General features: G+C 37.0%; 1 protein-coding gene across 4 annotated transcripts in view; it reads left to right on the forward strand.

Annotated features, from left to right (window-relative positions):
• The window catches only part of LOC149676750 (uncharacterized), a 104,075-nt gene that overhangs the window by 12,565 nt on the left and 72,394 nt on the right, over positions 1–19,116 (forward strand). For 2 of the 4 annotated variants that reach the window (XM_089838315.1, XM_089838316.1), the window contains exon 1: positions 14,779–15,275. The exons of 1 other annotated variant lie outside the window; for it this stretch is intronic. In XM_089838315.1, coding sequence (XP_089694441.1) covers positions 15,237–15,275 — 39 coding nt within the window. In that variant the 5' untranslated portion in view covers positions 14,779–15,236. Of the gene's footprint in view, positions 1–14,776; positions 15,276–19,116 lie in introns of those variants that run through there. One more of the 4 variants, XM_089838319.1, reaches the window with a different exon arrangement.

The raw sequence follows: 19,116 nt of genomic DNA on the forward strand, positions 1-19,116 counted from the left end.
GAGTAATTAAGGAAAAAGTAAACAAACAACTCCTTCCATAGGAATAGCATTAGACCCAACTTTGGAGGCTCTTAACTCTGTGTCTACTAGAGATACGGGGATGTCCTTTGAGTGTGTTATAGTGCAATTTGTGCCCCATCTAACCATACTAAAAACGTAGGGCTACGACAAACATGGGCCAAGTAATTAAGCAAAACGTAAACGAACAAACCCTCCATAGGAAAAGCGTTTGACCCAATTTTGGAGGCTCGTAACTCTGGTTCTAGTAGAGAAACGGGGATGTCCTTTGATTATTTTATAGCCCAATTTGCCCCCCATCTAACCATACTAAAACCTTTGGGCTGCGACAAACAGGGGCCGAGTACTTAAGCAAAACGTAAAGAAACAAACCCCTCCATAGGAAAAGCATTTGACCCAATTTTGGAGGCTCGTAACTCTAGTTCAGCTAGAGATACGGGGATGTCCTTTGAGTATGTTATAGTTCAATTTGTCCCCCATCTAACCATACTAAGAACATAGGGCTGCGACAAACAGGGGCCGAGTACTTAAGCAAAACGTAAAGAAACAAACCCCTACATAGGAAATGCATTAGACTATACTTTGCAGGCTCGTAACTCTGTTTCTACTAGAGATTCGGGGATGTCCTTTGATTATTTTATAGCCCAATTTGCCCCCATCCTACTATACCAAAGGTTTGAGGTTGCGTCAAACAGGGGCCGAGAAATTAAGCGAAATATTCAAAAACATGCCATAGAAATAGCGTCACACCCAACTTTAGAGTCTCGTAACTCTGGTTCTACTAGACATAGGGGGATGTACTTTGAGTATGTTATAGTCCATTTTGTCCCCATCCAACCATACTAAGAACATAGGGTTACGACAAACAGGGGCCGAGATATTAAGCAAAATGTTCTTCAACGTATGGTATCGTCTCACTTATTGTTATTATGTTACTTATGATTTTAACACTGAACTTTGTAGGCTCATAACTCTCGTTCTATTAGAGATACGGGGATCTCCTTTGGATATGTTATAGTACTCTTTGCTCCCCATACAAGGATACTTTAAACTTGAGGCTACCTCAATATCGTCGTCAACTTATTTTTTGTCTTACTTATTGTTAGGAGGCTACTTTTGATTTTTGAAAATAAAATTTGCAGGCTCGTAACTCTTTTTCTACTAGAGATACGGGGATGTCCTTTGAGAATGTTATAGCCCAATTTGTCCCCCATCTAACCATACTAAAAACTTTGTGCTACGACAAACAGGGGCCGAGTACTTAAGCAAAACGTAAAGAAACAAACCCCTCCATAGTAAATGCATTAAACTAAATTTTGGAGGCTCGGAACTCTAGTTCTACCAGATATACGGGGATGTAAATAATGTGACCTTGACACAAATGTTCGGATAATTATAAAGGTCTTTACATATCCCAAGCGAAAAAAAAAAACTTCGGGGTTTCGAACCTGTGGCCTTCTGGGAGTGAGGCGGATGTGTTATCCACTACACTACAGATATGCTATTATGGGTGACCGAGAATACAGGCCGAGTAATTAAGGAAAAAGTAAACAAACAACTCCTTCCATAGGAATAGCATTAGACCCAACTTTAGAGGCTCCTAACTCTGTGTCTACTAGAGATACGGGGATGTACTTTGAGTATGTTATAGTGCAATCTGTCCCCCATCTAACCATACTAAAAACTTTGGGCTACGACAAACAGGGGCCGAGTACTTAAGCAAAACGTAAAGAAACAAACCCCTCCATAGAAAATGCTTTAGACTATACTTTGCAGGCTCGTAACTCTGTTTCTACTAGAGATACGGGGATGTCCTTTGAGTATGTTATAGTCCAATTTGTCCCCCATCCTACTATACCAAAGGTTTGGGGTTGCGTCAAACAGGGGCCGAGAAATTAAGCGAAATATTCAAAAACATGCCATAGAAATAGCGTCACACCCAACTTTAGAGTCTCGTAACTCTGGTTCTACTAGACATAGGGGGATGTACTTTGAGTATGTTATAGTCCAATTTGTCCCCCATCCAACCATACTAAGAACATAGGGCTACGACTAACAGGGGCCAAGTAATTAAGCAAAACGTAAACAAACGAACCCCTCCATAGGAATAGCATTAGACTATACTTTGCAGGCTTGTAACTCTGTTTCTACTAGAGATACGGGGTGTCCTTTGAGTATGTTATAGTCCAATTTGTCCCCCATCGTCGGTCTAATGCATTTCCTATGGAGGGGTTTGTTTGTTTACGTTTTGCTTAAGTACTCGGCCCTTGTTTGTCGTAGCCCAAAGTTTTTAGTATGGTTAGATGGGGGACAAATTGGACTATAACATACTCAATGGACATCCCCGTATCTCTAGTAGAAACAGAGTTCCGAGCCTGCAAAGTATAGTCTAATACACTTCATATGGAGGGGTTTGTTTGTTTACGTTTTCCTTAATTGCTCGGACCTGTTTTCTCGATAATCAACAGGAAGGAAATCTGTGGTGAAGTGGTTATCAAATCCGCCTCACATCCGGAGGGCCACAGGTTCGAAACCGCGTAAGAACCGCGAAGATTTTTTTTTTTTTTGCTTGGGATTTGTAAAGACCTTTATAATTATCTGAACATTTGTGTCAAGATGACATTATTTACATTCCCGTATCTCTGGTAGAAACAGAGTTACGAGCCTGCAAAGTATAGTCTAATGCTATTCCTATGGAGGGGTTTGTTTGTTTACGTTTTGCTTAATTACTTGGCCCCTACTAGCCCTACGTTTTTAGTATGGTTAGATGGTGGACAAATTGGACTATAACATACTGAAAGAACATCCCTGTATCTATAGTAGGACAAGAGGTACAATGCTTCAAAATTGGGTGTGAGGCTATTCCTACAGAGGGGAATATTTTTCTCAATTACTCCGCCCCTGTTTATTCGATTAGGTTCTTAGTATCGTTGGATGGGGGGCAAATAGGGCTATAACATACTCCAAGGACCTCCCCGTATCTTTAGTAGAACAAGAGTTATGAACCTTCAAAGTTTAGTGTAATGTTAATCCTAAGGAGGGTATGTTTAAGAACATTTTGCTTATTTACTCGACCCTCCAAAATAGGGTGTGAAAAATCTCGTGTTAACCCTATGGAGGGATTGTTTCTCAACATACTGTTTGATATTGATTTTCGTCGACTCTTTATGAAGATGAAAGTTTTCTAAGCTATTAAAATTGCTATAGAATTTTGGGGGCTTAGCACGAACAATTTTTTGGTACGGTTTGCGGATTATTTTTTACGGGACTTGCGAGGTTACCGCCCCTTTTCCCAGAGTTGCTCTAACGAGGCTACGGAGCGCGTTGGACGACAGGGAATGTCAACCACTAGCTAAATACCGCCGACAAGTTATGGCAGCGCCCACAGAAATACCTCTCGTAAATCCCTTATAGCCCCGTGAAAAAAGGCCTAGCGACGCCACTTGACTTGAATAAATAAGAAATCTTAATCCACGATGGGTTTTGATTGGGGAACTGGTAAAGTGAATGCAAAAAGAGAAAAATCGCCTTGAGGGCCGCCATGTTTCCCCAACCATACTGTAAGAAGGAATAGCTAAGTCTTGGTCCTTCTCTTTCCTCCCGCGGTTGGTTTTCTCTTTTTGGATAGAAATCATTAATTCCTTTAGAAGAGGGTTTCTCTCCCTTCCCCTCTCCCTTCTGCGCTCAATCCTCCGTTTAATGTTACAAAACTGGCGACCACTTTAACACGTTTGACGGCGGATATACGTTCGCGCCAAAATTCACCTCCGCATTCTACCTTCTTTTCCCGCCTTTTTACTCGCGCGCGAGATGCCGGATTCCGCAAAGCAGGCTCGTGCGGCGCGAGACGTTGGTGAAACAAAATAGATGACATGGTTGAGAACGTTGCCGTTGAATGATATCCTTAGGATGATTTTTGAAGATAACCATCCTATTTTAACAAAAAAATCATCGGGATGAAGAAAGAAAAAATTCCCGCGCGATCTTCTCCGAGGATCGAGAAGAAAAACGTTTGGGGGAAATGAGGAGAAAAAGAAAAATCGGATGAAGACGAGAAAAAAAGGCGGGAAAAAGGTCGATTTCTGTACTCCGTTGAAGGTTTGCTTTCCGGCTCTTTTTTTACACCATAGCCTTCAGTAATTACGCTCAATCTTTTCGTTGGGGTTTTGTCCGTAGCGGATTGAAACGCGGATTCTTGTGTGTATGAGCTCGTACGGTGTTAAAAAAAATTGGCGGGGAAAAGGGGGGGGCTTTTTTCTTTAACGCCATTTTGTTAAAAGGTCGCGACTCGCGCGATACTTTTTCCCGCCTTTTTTTTGCGCTTTTTCTCTATTGAAGCGAGAGATGGCTTGCTTCTTTTGTTGTAAGCTAATAGGCGGATATCGTCGTATAATAGAAAAGCAGAGAAAGGGAAGTTAGCTTTTAATCTCCTGTCGGTTTGTTTTTGATTTTTTTTCTTTTCTAACAGTAACTTCTCCGGTTTCTGTTTAATGAACAAAAGCTAATAATGTTTATTATTTTTGTTTGAGAAACGTTTTTGATAATTTATTTCTTTTCAATGGTGCACTGCTATTTGGTTTGACCTGAATTTCCCAATATTTTGTTGTTGGTTTCCATTCAAACCCTTTAATCGAACTGAACTGAACCCACATAGAATGAAAACTGATATCCCTGCAGCGTTCCTAGTTTGTTGACAAGTTAAAAGCAGGCTGGGAAATAAGGATATTTTTTAAACTAGTCCTTGGGACCAGTGACCCCTCTAGTCCCCGAAATAATTAACTGGTCTCCGGACTGGTCCCAGCCTTTGTTCTCCAATAGATTTGAAATTAATAAACTGGTCCCGAGGACCAGTAACCCCCACTTTTTGAATTAAAAAACTAGTCCAAGCAATTAATAAACTGGTTTTGGATCAGAGGAAGTGTGCTATTTCCCAGCCTGGTTAAAAGTCTCAATCTCTTTCGTCACGTGACCGGTCCCCCCTTACCTTTCACCTCCCCCTTCAAAACTGAACTGAACCCACATAGAATGAAAACTGATATCCCTGCAGCATTCCTAGTTTGTTGACAAGTTAAAAGTCTCAATCTCTTTCGTCACGTGACCGGTCCCCCCTTGCCTTTCACCCCCCCCCCTTTCAAACCAAACTCGATCCTGACTATACCACAATCACGAGATATCTTACGGTTTTCAATCCCCAGCGTATTTCCCTCTCCTGGAGCTGCTCCAGAGCAACTCGGACCACCTCTCAGGGATCCCGGGCATCTATATTAGGTCTACTCTACTACACTGGCGGCAATTCGCGAACGGAGCCCTGGGCAAGATGGGAAGGTTTGGAGGATGAGGAGAGCCGCAGGATGAGAGAGAGAGAGAGAGGAAACTCAGCGAACCCTCGATTGTTACGTTCCATTGAGTTTCCTGCTGCCGCGATAAAATCCGGACTACCGCCCAATTCCCTGCACCCCATCAACTCACCCAACCTGGTCCTTTATCCAAAGCTAGAGAAGAGCCTTTTAAGTCTGTCTATTGAGCAAATGGGTATTACTGGATCCCTTAAGTGTTTAACAAACTATATTGTAACTCTATTATCATTTAGCTCTAACCGTATCTTTTCAACATTGTAAATTGATTATACTTAGAAGAAATTGATTTTCAATATAGTCTAAACGGGTAAAATATCCAATCCAAGAGCTAGAATTATAGGCTTTAATAATCTAAGAGCGATGATTCGTTTGTGTTAACAATAAATGAAACAAACAAAAACAAAGTTCAAGCTATTTCAAACGGCCAAAAATATTTATATTTATTCTGTACAGGGTGTTTCTTATAAGTGTGCATGCATAAATTAAGGGGGGTGTTCTTTGGGAAATCACAATTAATTTTGAGTCGAAAATGTTCTATACTTCTATCTATGACATTTTGATTGCCCTAACCTAAGGGACACTGTTTTCGAGTTAAGATTGCATCCAGAGTATTTTACGGATGACCCCTTAAATTTAATTAATTAAGAAACTGATTAAGACAATGATTTCTAATTTAATTAAGGGGTCATCCCTAAAACACTTTTTAAAATCATAACTCGAAAATAGTGGTCCATAGGGCAATTAAAATCGAGATAGAAGTAATATTTTCGACTCCAAAGAACATCATCCCCCCTTACTTTATATAACAGACTTATCAGAAACACCCTGTATACAGGCCGATGACCTCTGCCTACGCGCTATTAAATTTTAGCCCCGCCTACTTCAACTGGAATAATTAAGCCCATCGCGTTAAAATAAACCTTTCAAATTATTAAATTAGAATTTTTAAAATTTTCACAAATTCGAGTCGACGCCGACCCCTATTTTAAGAATGTAACTTAATTCATTCCCAAAATTTTCATGGAAAAGCAAGGCGCTTTATACTTTGGAAATAATTATTTTAAAAGCTTTCTATTCTAACCTCCAAGGCTTCGTAAATGGTGTTATTATTATTATTACTATATTCTTATTAAAATCCATTTTCGCGATCATAATGTTTGAATAAACACAGAAATGGGGAATATTGTATTTGCTTCACAGTATGAAATCATGGAAGTAAGGAAATAATACAAATATTATATTAAAGTCCATTCCCTTTCAAAATATCGATCGATATTTTCGATTTAATCACGCCCGGAATTTGATATCAGCTATATGTATATAGTTTAATAGTTAAATAACACGCGGGGTATAGTTACGCATCAAAATTGGTAAAAAAAGGCCTATCGAAATAAAATATTTATTTTTATTATAGCCCCTGTAAGTAAGCTTCACCTTGAACTTTGGTGTAAAGCGGGTGAAACATTTCTACAGGGGCCTATTGAAAATACATGGGAATGTTTCAGCCTGAATGTTGGCTTTCACGTATTACAAGCGAGACGTGTTTAAAATTTGACCAAGGCTTAAAGATTAATATTATTTTGATTTAAATTATTAATTATATTTATTTCTATCAGTTTTGATTAATGCAAATAAATATCACATGTTAATATCTAGGTGTGTTTTGTGGGCCGGCCTTGAGAACTTACTATCAGTCCGTCACGCATAATTTATTCTGGCGTTTTCTAAATTTGAACTGTGATTTCATTGGTTGATAGCAACGTTAGAAAATGGCTACACAATGGTTCCAATTAGCTGCATGCATTCTTGGTGAAACAATAGACTAGTTTTGTAGAAATTTTAAATTGCACGCGAGGTTTTTGCAGTTTTAATATCATTGTTTATGTAGCGTAAGTCGAACTCGAAATGACGCTAAATATTCATTTGAAAAGGTCCATCCGTGTAAAAAGTCTCTCTCTCTCCCTCTCTCTCTCTCTCTCTCTCTCACGAGGGAAATGTGTCTGCAATACGATTAATTAAAGATAAGACTTTTGGGAGTAAAAATGATTCATCGACTCCTCATAAATCACAATTTTTGAATTAAATTCTTTTAAAGTGAGGGAAAAGAGCGTGGCGTGGCGGAATGCAAATTATTACTTTGGTCCAAATTAAAAGTGAATTTTTGATTAATGCCTCCATTCCGATAAGGCTTTTATAGTTTGTAGTAAGCAAAGATCCAAGTTGCCATGGTTACCGTCTTTGAATCTAGGTTGCTCAAAATATTATTATTACTATTTTAGTTTTAATCAATAGAACTTCAATTCAATTAGCACAGCAACCCGTCAATTTAATTATACATGACCTTAATTTAAATCCCGTGTTATTATAACTAATTGATTTTAATCTATAATAATATACAGGGTGTTTCTGATAAGTCTGCATGCATAAATTAAGGGGTTGATGTTGTTCTTTAGGTAAACAATTTTTAGTAAACTCATTTTGTTTGTACTAAGGGACACTGTTTTCGAGTTATGATTTGATTGAGTGTTTTAGGGATGACCCCTTAGTTAAATTAGAAATCATTGTCTTAATCAGTTTCTTAATTAATTAAATTAAAGGGGTCATCCGTAAAATACTCTTTAAAACTCTTAACTCGAAAACAGTGTCCCTTAGGGCAAACAAAATGTCATAGATAGAAGTTACATTTTCGACTCAAAATTGATTTCCCAAAGAACATCAACCCCTTAATTTAAATGCCAGACTTATCAAAAACACCCTGTACAATAAAATTACCAAACCACATGAATTCCCCTTTAATTTATGCTTGCAAACTTATCAGAAACACCCTGTATAATATTATTATTTAGTTTTTTAAATTTTAAAAATTTATCCAAGGTCTCTTTTATAATTAAATCGTAATCACGCTCCGATAATTTTTCGTGACGTGGGTTTATAATAATAATAATAGTAATTCTAGGCAAATTGAAATCTCGCCTTGCAAATTAAATTCCGTCATTTGTTAAGACAATATAATAAAACCGAGAGAAAGCTATTAACTAATTAGAAATTAAAATTCGGACTGCCTGCACTCTTCCACCCCCCTCCCCTCCCCCTTTCCAAGCTGGACTCACTTGCTTACTTAACTAATGACCATGAAATTATACGTAACCGTACACGTATAAATACATTTTTAAAACCGACCGGAATCTCCTAAGCTATACAGGGTGTTTCTGATAAGTCTGCCTTCCATAAATTAAGGGTGGATGTTCTTTGGGAAATCAATTTTGAGCCTGTCGAAAATGTTTAAAGGGATACTTTCTTTTAATTTCATTGCAATAAATCCCTATAAGGTTAATTTATTTCGATAGATAGACAAATAAGGATTCTGAAAATATATATGTTTTTATATTTTAGTTTAATTAATGATTTTTAAATTACGATTAAAAGATCCAAAATGCTCTTGTTTTGCGATCATGAGGGCACCTGGTGACACAGGGCCGAACCACCGAAAAACGTTACTAGTTCGTCTCTACCAATTTCGACTTCATAAGTCTCTAAGGCTCCGTAGTGTTTTTCCTACTGGTAGGGGGATTCATTCTGTGAGCGCAGTATGATACAGATTGACGGGAATTGGTATGGCTGCACACCAAATTCTTCTACTTCAGAAGAACTACCCTCAGATTCGTTTATTATAAATTGTTCCGAATTTTCTGAATCCAAAGAATCAGAGTTCGAACTTTCATCCTCAGATTCAGGACCGGAATGATCAGAAATACTTTCTCGTCTGACATTCTTAAGCATATAAGCAGACGACGATTCACCAGGCAAGCTGACCTAGATTCTCGTTCCTACTACTTTTTACTCCTTAAACGACAGTTTTCATTCCAACTACTACCAACCAATCAGAGGCCGAACTTTACCTACGTAGGTAGTGGGTTGAAAATGGTGGCCGATTTTAAATCTGGCGTTCAAAATTTCAATTTTTATTCACGTTTATTTTAATTAATAAATTTTTCTCGCGATTTCTACTGACCCCCATGTTTTTAGGGGTGGTTAATTTATAGAAAACCAATGTTAGTGTGACCAACTCAGATAAAGCCGATTCTATCCCTTTAACTTCTATCTATGACATTTTGATGGCCCTAACTGTTTTCGAGTTAAGATTGCATTGCATCCAGAGTATTTTACGGATGACCCCTTAAATTTAATTAAGAAACTGATCAAAAGACAATAATTTCTAATTTAATTAATTAAGGGGTCATACCTAGAACACTCTGAAAAATCTTAAATCGAAAACAGTGTCCCTTATAGCTCAATCAAAATGGAGATAGAAGACTCAAAATTGATTTCCAAAAGAACATCCCCGTTAATTTATGCACGCAGACTTATCAGAAACACCCTGTATACGCGTCAACGAATATTACACTAAACTTGAGATGACAGAAACATAGCTAAGCCGGATTACAATTTACATCGCGCGTAGATATGAAAATTCTATATTAAACCGCTTTTGGCGCGTGATATTTTTGTCTGCACGTGTTTGCATCGTCGTCCAATTATATTTAAGATATCTATTTACAGTAGAGTTGCAACGCGTGAAGGGGGCGCGCGCGCGCGCGCTCGCGCCTAATACCCCTTTTTGCCGGGAAAGGTCTATTTCTGACAGTGAACAGGAGGAGGCTGTAATTTGTCCCGTTACAAATATTTGCTTATATTATAATCGAGAAGCTGCAATGACGTGCTGCTGAATAATAAACGCTAGAGTTAGTCTTTACCTCCATCCTCACAACCCCGTTCCATCTTTGTGACGTCCCCCATCCTATTTTCTCCCCCCTTTTCCTATTGGCTATCTCAATTCGTACATTCAATAGTCACCTCATCACGCAAATTGAGAATATTATTACATTAGAAGTTGATAAACAGAAAGTTATAATATTCTTACATTATAATATTATGGAGTGTAGGCGTTTTGAGTTCTTTTTAGCGTCGAGTTTATTTACTGCTACTTTTCTTCGTATTGAATACTCCGGGTGAATTATTTAGGCATATTTTTATCGATAGCAATGCTAAGGACGAGGTTGTATATCTAAATCATTCTCGTATTGACGCTTTCTCATTTTTGGGAAGCTCATAACTCTGGTTCTGTAAGAGATACAGGGAAGTGCTTTGAGTATGTTATAGTCCTATTTGCCCCCCATCCAACGATACTAAAAACGTGGGGGTCGAGTAAACAGGGGCCGAGTAATTTAGGAAAATGTTCCTCAACTACTGGTACCGTCTCACTTATTGTTATCTGTTACTTATGATTTTTAACACTAAACTTTGGAGGCTCTTAACTCTGGTTCTATAAGAGATACAGGGAAGTCCTTTTAGTATGTTATAGCCCTATTTCTGCCCTTTCCAAAGATACTAAATACTTTGGGGTAACAACAATCAGAGCCCTAGTAATTAAGAAAAATGTTCATTAACGTCCCTTCAATATGGACTTATTTACATAATCATTTAACTCTGGTTCTATAAGAGATACAGGGAAGCCTTTTTAGTATGTTATAGCCCTATTTCTCACCTTTCCAACGATAATAAATACTTGGAGTTACAACAATTAGGACCCGAGTAATTAATTTTTCATTCCAATCTTTTCCTTAAAATTAATACATTTATTTGATCTTAAAAGGGATCCTTAATTCTTAAATACAAAATATTGTATCGTCGTTTCAAGTCGATTAAATATGGGGAATTGGGTCAATATTAGCCTAATAACATTTTGTAGCCCTTAATTGCGAGTGCTGAAGCTTGTATAACACGCTCCCCCTATTTAGAAAAAACCAATTATTTTGGTTATTAAAAGTACAACACGTGACCCTCAAATGATAAGTTCTCAATTAACCACCTGGAGAGTGAATTTCTAATTAAACAATGACCTTGAATTTTTTTTTCTTTTTTTTTTACGTTTCGTTAGGTTTGAAAAAAATGTCACGTACCGTGGAAAATCTATTTTCGTAATTAACTTTAGATATCACGTGTTTTTGAAACTGTTAAAATCTCTTTTTATAAATATAGTTAATTTCTTGCATATCTGATAATTAATATTTAATTTTTAGTTTAGTTTTTAGTTTAAATATCCCCCTTAATAATATGGCAGACTTGTCATAAACACCCTATAATATAATTCCCTATTTTAAACGGTCAAGGCTTGTAGAGGGCGCAACGTGTATTTAATGGGGCGTGGTTTTCAGGTTAATTCGTATGGGTATTGGGTTCGGGATAATATAGTCAATAAAGTTAATGAATAGCTTAGGTTATTTTCTTTGATTCTCTATTCTTTATCTTTATTAATTCATTCAGCTTGAACATAATCATTATAAAATACCTTGCAATATAAATCAAGTTTTTCCACATTTTTTTTATGCAAAGTCGAATCGACCCTCATCTGATCATTGACATTTCCATATATTTTTCATGTACATTGAAATTACCTTAGAGAGGTTGAATACTTGCCCCTTTTACATTTTTAATCATATCTCGAAACATTTTATCGCGTTTAAAATGACCCACCCCTCGGAATATTTAGTTTTCAAGGTTACGGTACTAAGTAATTTTCCATTCTAATTTTTTTTTTAAGTTTAAAATTATTATTATTGCAACGTGATTTATTCTCAGGTATTTAATGCAACCACTAATTCAGATTAATATCGAATTTATACATTTTTATTAAAACGTAGTTATTATAATATAATATTTTATTTTATTGGAATTAAATGCAAAGGAATTTTGATATTATAATTAGATAAGTTAGTTTCATTTTAAATTTATCAAAACACTACACCAAAGTTTAATTTATAATTTAGCTAATTATCTTAATTAATTAATTAAATTACTGATTACGAGAAAAATATATTATCTTAATTGGGATTATATCCTCTAATTAAAACATCCGCGTATAAGTTTCTAATTAATTTTAAAAAGGGGGTAAAAAAACTATCCTTTTTCTTCTAGAGTTCTAGTACATTAATTATCATTCGTAATTAAAATCTAATTACTAAATTAGCGTGGGTCGCTAATTGCGCATCCTGAAGACGTAAGGAAAGAAGAAGAAAAAAAATTAACTGTAAAGAAAACTCGAGAAAACCCAAGGAAGGGTAAGAAGGAGTATGGGCAATTAAAAAGGCTTATGTTCTTTCCATCCATCCCTTGGTCTTTTTCCCGCGTTTTTTATACCTCGGGCGCGCGCTCTGTATGCTAGATTTGCCGCGGGAATCGAGAAAATGGCATTTTGCGTAAGGATGATGGCAGCTCGCGCATTTTCAAAAGCTTTTGGCGCGCGCTTCTCCTTTTAAAGCCGAGCAGAGGTTGATGATCAAGTCGTAGAAGTGGCTGATTTTTCTAAACCCAATGTTGACACTTAAAACCGTTTGCTTCTAACGTGGACTAAGATTACAAATTCAAGGTGTTTACTAAGGTTATTAATAGAGAGTCGATAATTTACCATAATCCGTTGTATATTTACTGTAATTATCGATTATAGGGAGCCCAGTGGTACTACAATTCCTATAAAATCCTATATTTTTGAACCTGTCCTACATTAGGCTATAATTTCATGAAAGGTCCTATAAAATCCTATATTTTTGACGCTGTCGAAGTTTTTGTATAATATAGCATCATTTAAAAATTTAGCTCGGCTCTTTTATCAAGATCAGATTTAACGAGACACCGAAATTGCGCAGTTTGATGAAAATCTTTTATGTTTTATATTTTAATTGTGTAAAATCTAGTTTTTTTATATATATTTTTCTACATAGTTTAAACCAAAATAATATTATATATGAGCAATTTTAGTCCTATATTTCCCTATAAAAACGCATTTTTTCTCCTAAAAAATCCTATAAGGCTCCCTGCAATTAAATAACCCCACCTAACACGCAACTTCTTCAAAAATCAGCAATTATCTCTTGAACGTTTCATCCTTCTCGGGGAATTTTTTTTTTATTTATTTATTTTTCTCTCTCGGCTCGCGCGCTCTGCCTCGCGCTTTCTCTCGCGATCCCGCAGCCATGATTCCTAGTACATCTCGCGCGCGGCAAAACTCCGCGGTCCCTTCCCTATTCTGTTCTCGTGAAAATCCTACCTCCCCTTCATCTTGAAGATTAAGATTGGTTTAATCCCGTTGCTAATAGCAACCACCAATCAAGACGCGGTATTTCAATCTCGCGGATGGAGGGAATGAATAGGGGGATTGAAGAACCATTTTGGAACAACTACGGGATCCTTTCGAAGATAGGGGGGAACGAAAGGGGGGGTCAGCGCGGGTTCGAGAGCACTAGGGGACTGTACTTTAATTATCGCCTACGCTCTCTCAGCCCATTTTTACTCTTCATCTATAGGAGACGCTCTTTCTTTCTCCTTAGGTTATTTTAGGGGGTTTTTTTTTTCCAAACGAAATCGCCCCGATTTAGTTTCTTTTTTTTTTAAACCTAGGGAATTGATTTCCCTTTTTTGGCGGGAGAAAGATACTTGGAAAACCGAAGGAAGAGAAGGATGGTGATGGTGGTTCTTTTGACGGGACTAATTTTAGCTGTTTAATCATGGAAAACAGGTTTTTTTATCTTTATCGTCTCGTGATTGGAATTGGGCAATCAGGGAATTTAATACGTCGAGATGAAAATCGCTTTATGACCTTGTGAATTTAGATTAAATTAATAATTCAATTACACCGGTATATTAGGAAGGTTAAGGTACATGTTGGAATTTAATTTTTTTTTTCTTTCGTTAAGAAAAAATGGGCCTGGGAATTGAATCTTACATACATATTTTAAGTATTTTAGTAATTAATACCAAACGTGTAAGGATGAAATTAATTATATTACATCCCCCTGTAAGTTGACATTTCCCTGAACATCGGTGTGTTGCAGTTAGAACACTTTTACAGGTGTTTCCCGTCCAAATATAATTGCTAATTATAAATGAACATCGCACAAAACTTGATAAATTAGACCCCAATGCACCTTGTCAGTTTTGATGGTGTCAGAAAGTTTAAACGTCTTTGATTGAGTCTGTATTGATAGTCAAGAAAACTAAGATATAAATCGCTAATCCCTACGGAACTTCAGGAATTTTAGAACGGGATTTTAAAGGAAAACCGCAAACCGTTTTATATCTAATTAAATTTAAGCTTTTCTTTATGAATTGTCCCTTAATTCCCGGCGTATATTCGCGCTCGAACGGAACGGGGCGGTTGGAGCTCGATTCTAGCGCAAAATGGAGGGAAGAAAACGGGAGGGAGGGGAGGGGGGCGGGAAGCGAATACCAAATATCCCCGTGTTTCCCCTTTTCTATCGCTTCCCACCAACATCGCTAGCTAGCGCGCCGATTTCGTCTCCACTGTACAAATTCTGCCCGCTAGCGCGCGCTTCTCGCCGCGTGCTATCGGAGAATAGTTCAAGCTTGGGAGCAGGCTAAACAACATCGGTGTTTCCGTAGCTCCGTACTCTCTCTCTCTCCGTATCTCTCGTGAAAACGCGCGCGAGAAAATTTTACGCAAGGTCGTTGCTCGTGCAGAACGTTTTTACGCGCGCTATCTCTCTCTCTCAACCTGTCCCGCGCTGTACGACAGCGGGTAGCCCGCCATAATTGTTTCTTTTTTCTACGGCGCGAGCTTATGCCCTGCCCCATTGCGGGATTAAAATTTAAATATAGTCTGATTAGGCTTAGCGAAGATTGAATATTGTGACTCGAAAAGTTATCATTTGTGACTTACAACTATTACAATCTACGGACAGTCGTGAAAAGAAGGATTTTGAACCTCTTCCAGGTGGCGTGATTTATTTTCTTCGCAAACCAAATAAATTTATTAGCGTTTTTGGTTTGTTCTTCTTTTTGGCAATCATGATGGCGCAGATGTTTGAGCCATATTTGCAATATAAAGTGAGTTTATTTTACTCAATTTTTAATTACGTCTTTTTTGGTTAACGGGGGTTTCTTGTTTGGATTTGTTGATGTGGAAAAGTTTGCGCAGGTGTTTATTTTATTTTATTTTATTCTTGTTAGTCATTATGGGCGGAGTCGGGGAGGTTAAAGGTCAAACATTGATTGTGACAAGGGGGTTGAGTTTATTCGGGTTTCTTTACATTTGTAGGGGGTTGGGTTGATGGGTTTGACGTGTTTAGGTGATTTTTGCGGGATTTTCCATTGAATACTTGAAATGTCAATTCTTCAAAGTCATCTTGGGCGGTCAAGATTTGTTTTCGATAACAACCATGACCTTTCTCAAGGTCAATCTACCTACCATTGTGATGAGGTATTCGTATTAATGGCAGCGAATCATTATTTTTTTTAAATACATTTTAATGCTATAAATGTTACAAAGCTGCCAGTGCTGTTACTCGGTACTTCACAGGGACTATGGGTAATGTTTCAACCTCCCTTTAAAAGGAGAAATTTTGTTAAATTAAATTAAAGCGGGGCGTTACGCGATTGGTTGTTTAAGTATTTGATTTTGTAAAATCATTCGTAAATACGTTTCTTTAAAGACGAGCCTAGCTTGAAAATAATCGATAAAAAGAAACAGCTTTACCCTCCCTTTAGAAAATTGTATCAAATCCAACCCAACACATGTCAGTGCTGTATATTTAACAAATTACAATATTACATGTAAATTGTAATATCTCCTGCCCTTTCTTTTTTTTCTTTTGAGCTCCCTCGTGATACATAAAAAATGACGTCACTACGAGTATGATGAGTCAGTTCTCTCCCCCCCCCGAACGCACTCTTTAAATTAAACATGGCATATAAAGTAAAAGGGGGGTACAACCCCCTGTCAAATCAAATTCATTGTCTTTTATGATTAATTCGGAAGGGGAGCAAATAAAGGGAACCCCACCTGAACTCTAAATATTTTAAGCTCAAGATTATACTGTTATTGATGCCAATAATGATGTCTTAGTGTTCAGTAAATATTGTACAGTTTCTGCTTTACACTATAGTAAACATTTAAGTTGAAAAATATCTTTAAAACCGCGTCAAACATCAGGGTGTTTAAAATACAGCATGGTTCGTACAAACCTAGAAAACTCAGGGAAATACAGGGTCAGGGAAAACCTGGAAAGGTCAGGGGGCTAAAAAAAGGTCAGGGAAGAGTCAGGGAATTTTAAAAGTTTCAGGGCAAAGTCAGGGAATTTAAAAATGGGCCGTAAAGGTCAGGGAAGAGTCAGGGAATTTAAAAATGGACCAAAAAGGTCAGGGAAGAGTCAGGGAATTTTGAAAGTTTCAGACAAGTCAGGGAATTTGATTTTAACGGGTAAAATTTTTGGGGATAAGTCTTTATTGAAAAAGTAATTAAAGTTTCTCCTCATCCTCTCTGAACACAGAAAACTCTAGAGCAATCCGATTCCTTAAAAATGTCTAGAATTGTTTTTGTAAAGTAAATGCTCTCAAAACAAATCTCTTAGACTGTTATTTATAGTTAAAATGTTTCTTAATCATTTTGTTGCAACAAACACATTGGAAAACGTAGGGAAAACCTGGAAAAGTCAGGGAATTTGGTTCTGAAAATTCCGTGGCAACCCTTGAACCCTGTAACAACAACAACTTCGAGATATTAACTTTTGATACGTTTATTTCCAAATTACTTTACATTGGTCATATAATTGAATGTCGAATCCAGCCACCCACGCGAGCGAGTGACCTAGCTAAAGGGTTTGTGGGTAAAACCCCCCAAGATGCTGAAACATTGGCGCCTTTACAACTAACTGTTCTCTCCCGACATTTAATCGATAATTTGGGTTAGGGATTTCGTTTATATACGCAACTATTTTTTATTTCCCGCGCGATATCCCGCTGTGTTACACCCTTATTAATACAACACCGGATTTGATAATGATTGGACAGTACCCCCAAAACCAGTAGATCTTGTATTATCTGTAGTTTTAGGATATTGATTGATTGATTGATTAGTGATCGATTTATTTCATTCTGTTTATAAATCGCGCTCTGAAATGTTTTTGCCTAGTTAAATTTACGGAAGTTCATATGTTAAAGTAAATTATTTATTATATACCTTTTTTCTTATAATTTAAATTTTGTAGTGAGTAGCTCCCCGTAAAAATGTTACGTCGTTAACCTCTTGAATTGAAATTGTGTTGATCTTTTGACTTCAAATTTTATGTTTAAGTAAATTACATCTTTTTCTTAATTTCTTAAATCTAATTTAAATATTGAAGTGAGTAGCCCCTCGTAATAAAATTAAATTCACGTGGTTAGCCTCTTGAATTGAAACTGCGTTGATCTTTTGACTTCAAATTTTATTTTAAGTAACTTATATCTTTTTCTTAATTTCTTAAATCTAATTTTAATATTGAAGTGAGTAGCCCCTCGTAAGAAAATTAAATTCACGTGGTTAAACCCTTGAATTGAAACACTTTATTGATATTTTTGACTTTAAGTTATGGACTTTTGTAATGATACAATCAGAGTTATGACAAATATCTTAAATTTTTCATATTTAAGCGCATACCGAAGCTGAGTAATTTCTTTTTTTTTGGGGGGTTAACTGGTTCGGCACCTAATTATTATCTATCCACTAATTACCTGGAACATTTTACCCGTGACCTCATTAGTTTATAGTATTTGACCTAGTTTTCCCCCCTATAATATAATCTTAAATAATGTTTAGATCAACTTTACGTTATAACTTAATGTCGGTTAATTTTCCTCCCAAGAACACGTCATTTTTCAACATAATTTTATAGATACAGTGTTAACCTATATCCGTTTTGAAAATTAGTGAAATTTTTATTACATTTCTGCATGGCGTTTAGGCTTAGCTTTTTAAGTAAGATACGAATATTATCATTTGCATAAGGGCGGGAAATTGGGCCGCTAGCCGCAAATGGCGCGAAACCGATCGACCAACGATGTCCGCTGACCGTTTTTGGCGGTTTTTTTTTAAGAATTTTTATTTTTCTTATAGCTTGTACCAGGGATAGATTTAATTTTAGAAGTAGGAATGGAGAACAGAGTAATGTGGGCGCGCGTCAAAGTCCCGGACCCCTTCCATGGGACGGAGGGGGGATATGAAAGAAGAGGCGGGAGGGTCATAGCGACAGAGGTAAAAAGGAATTACGTATTTTTCGCCGTCCCCGTCAGCAACGTCATCAAAACGTAGTTTAATTGAGCCAATGAAATAATTTAAACTTTTCGATACGTGTTGGAGGGAGGGGCTCTATACTGGGTGGTCTATGAGTCGGACTGAAGTAAATACTAACCGTAAATACTCCATTCCTACTTCTAAAATTAAATCCATCCCTGCTTAAGTTGTACGTACCATTTTTGTGAAAGAAAAATAATCTTTCATTTTTATTTTGCGTCTCTCTCAATTCGCTAAATTAATTTATCAATTGGTTGTTCTTAAATAAAAAGTAAAAAAATAGTGAAAAAGCCCTGAACCCCCATTTGTAACTGAACATTCATTCTTTCTCGATTTGTGCACCAAAAAGAAGTTGGAATAGGGCACCATAGTGACGTTTTTTGGCAAATAGCCATGGGACAGCGACGTATTACCAACCAGCGTGTTTTTGTATCAGAAGAAAAGAAAAAGATCTACAGTGATCTAGACACTAATGGAAAACGAAACGAGCCGCTTTATTTTTGGCGCGAACGGAAAAAGATAGAAAAATGGCGAGAAAAAAAGGAATAAAAAGCGGGAGAAATGATCGGCACGCGAGTTGGTTTTCCCGCCTTTTCTGTTCCTTTTTTTTTATATTTCCTT

Source organism: Phalangium opilio, unplaced genomic scaffold, assembly GCF_054372755.1.
Source record: "Phalangium opilio isolate 3A_F unplaced genomic scaffold, DU_Popi_V2 ptg000045l_1, whole genome shotgun sequence".
In the NCBI taxonomy this organism is placed as follows: Eukaryota; Metazoa; Arthropoda; class Arachnida; order Opiliones; family Phalangiidae; genus Phalangium; species Phalangium opilio.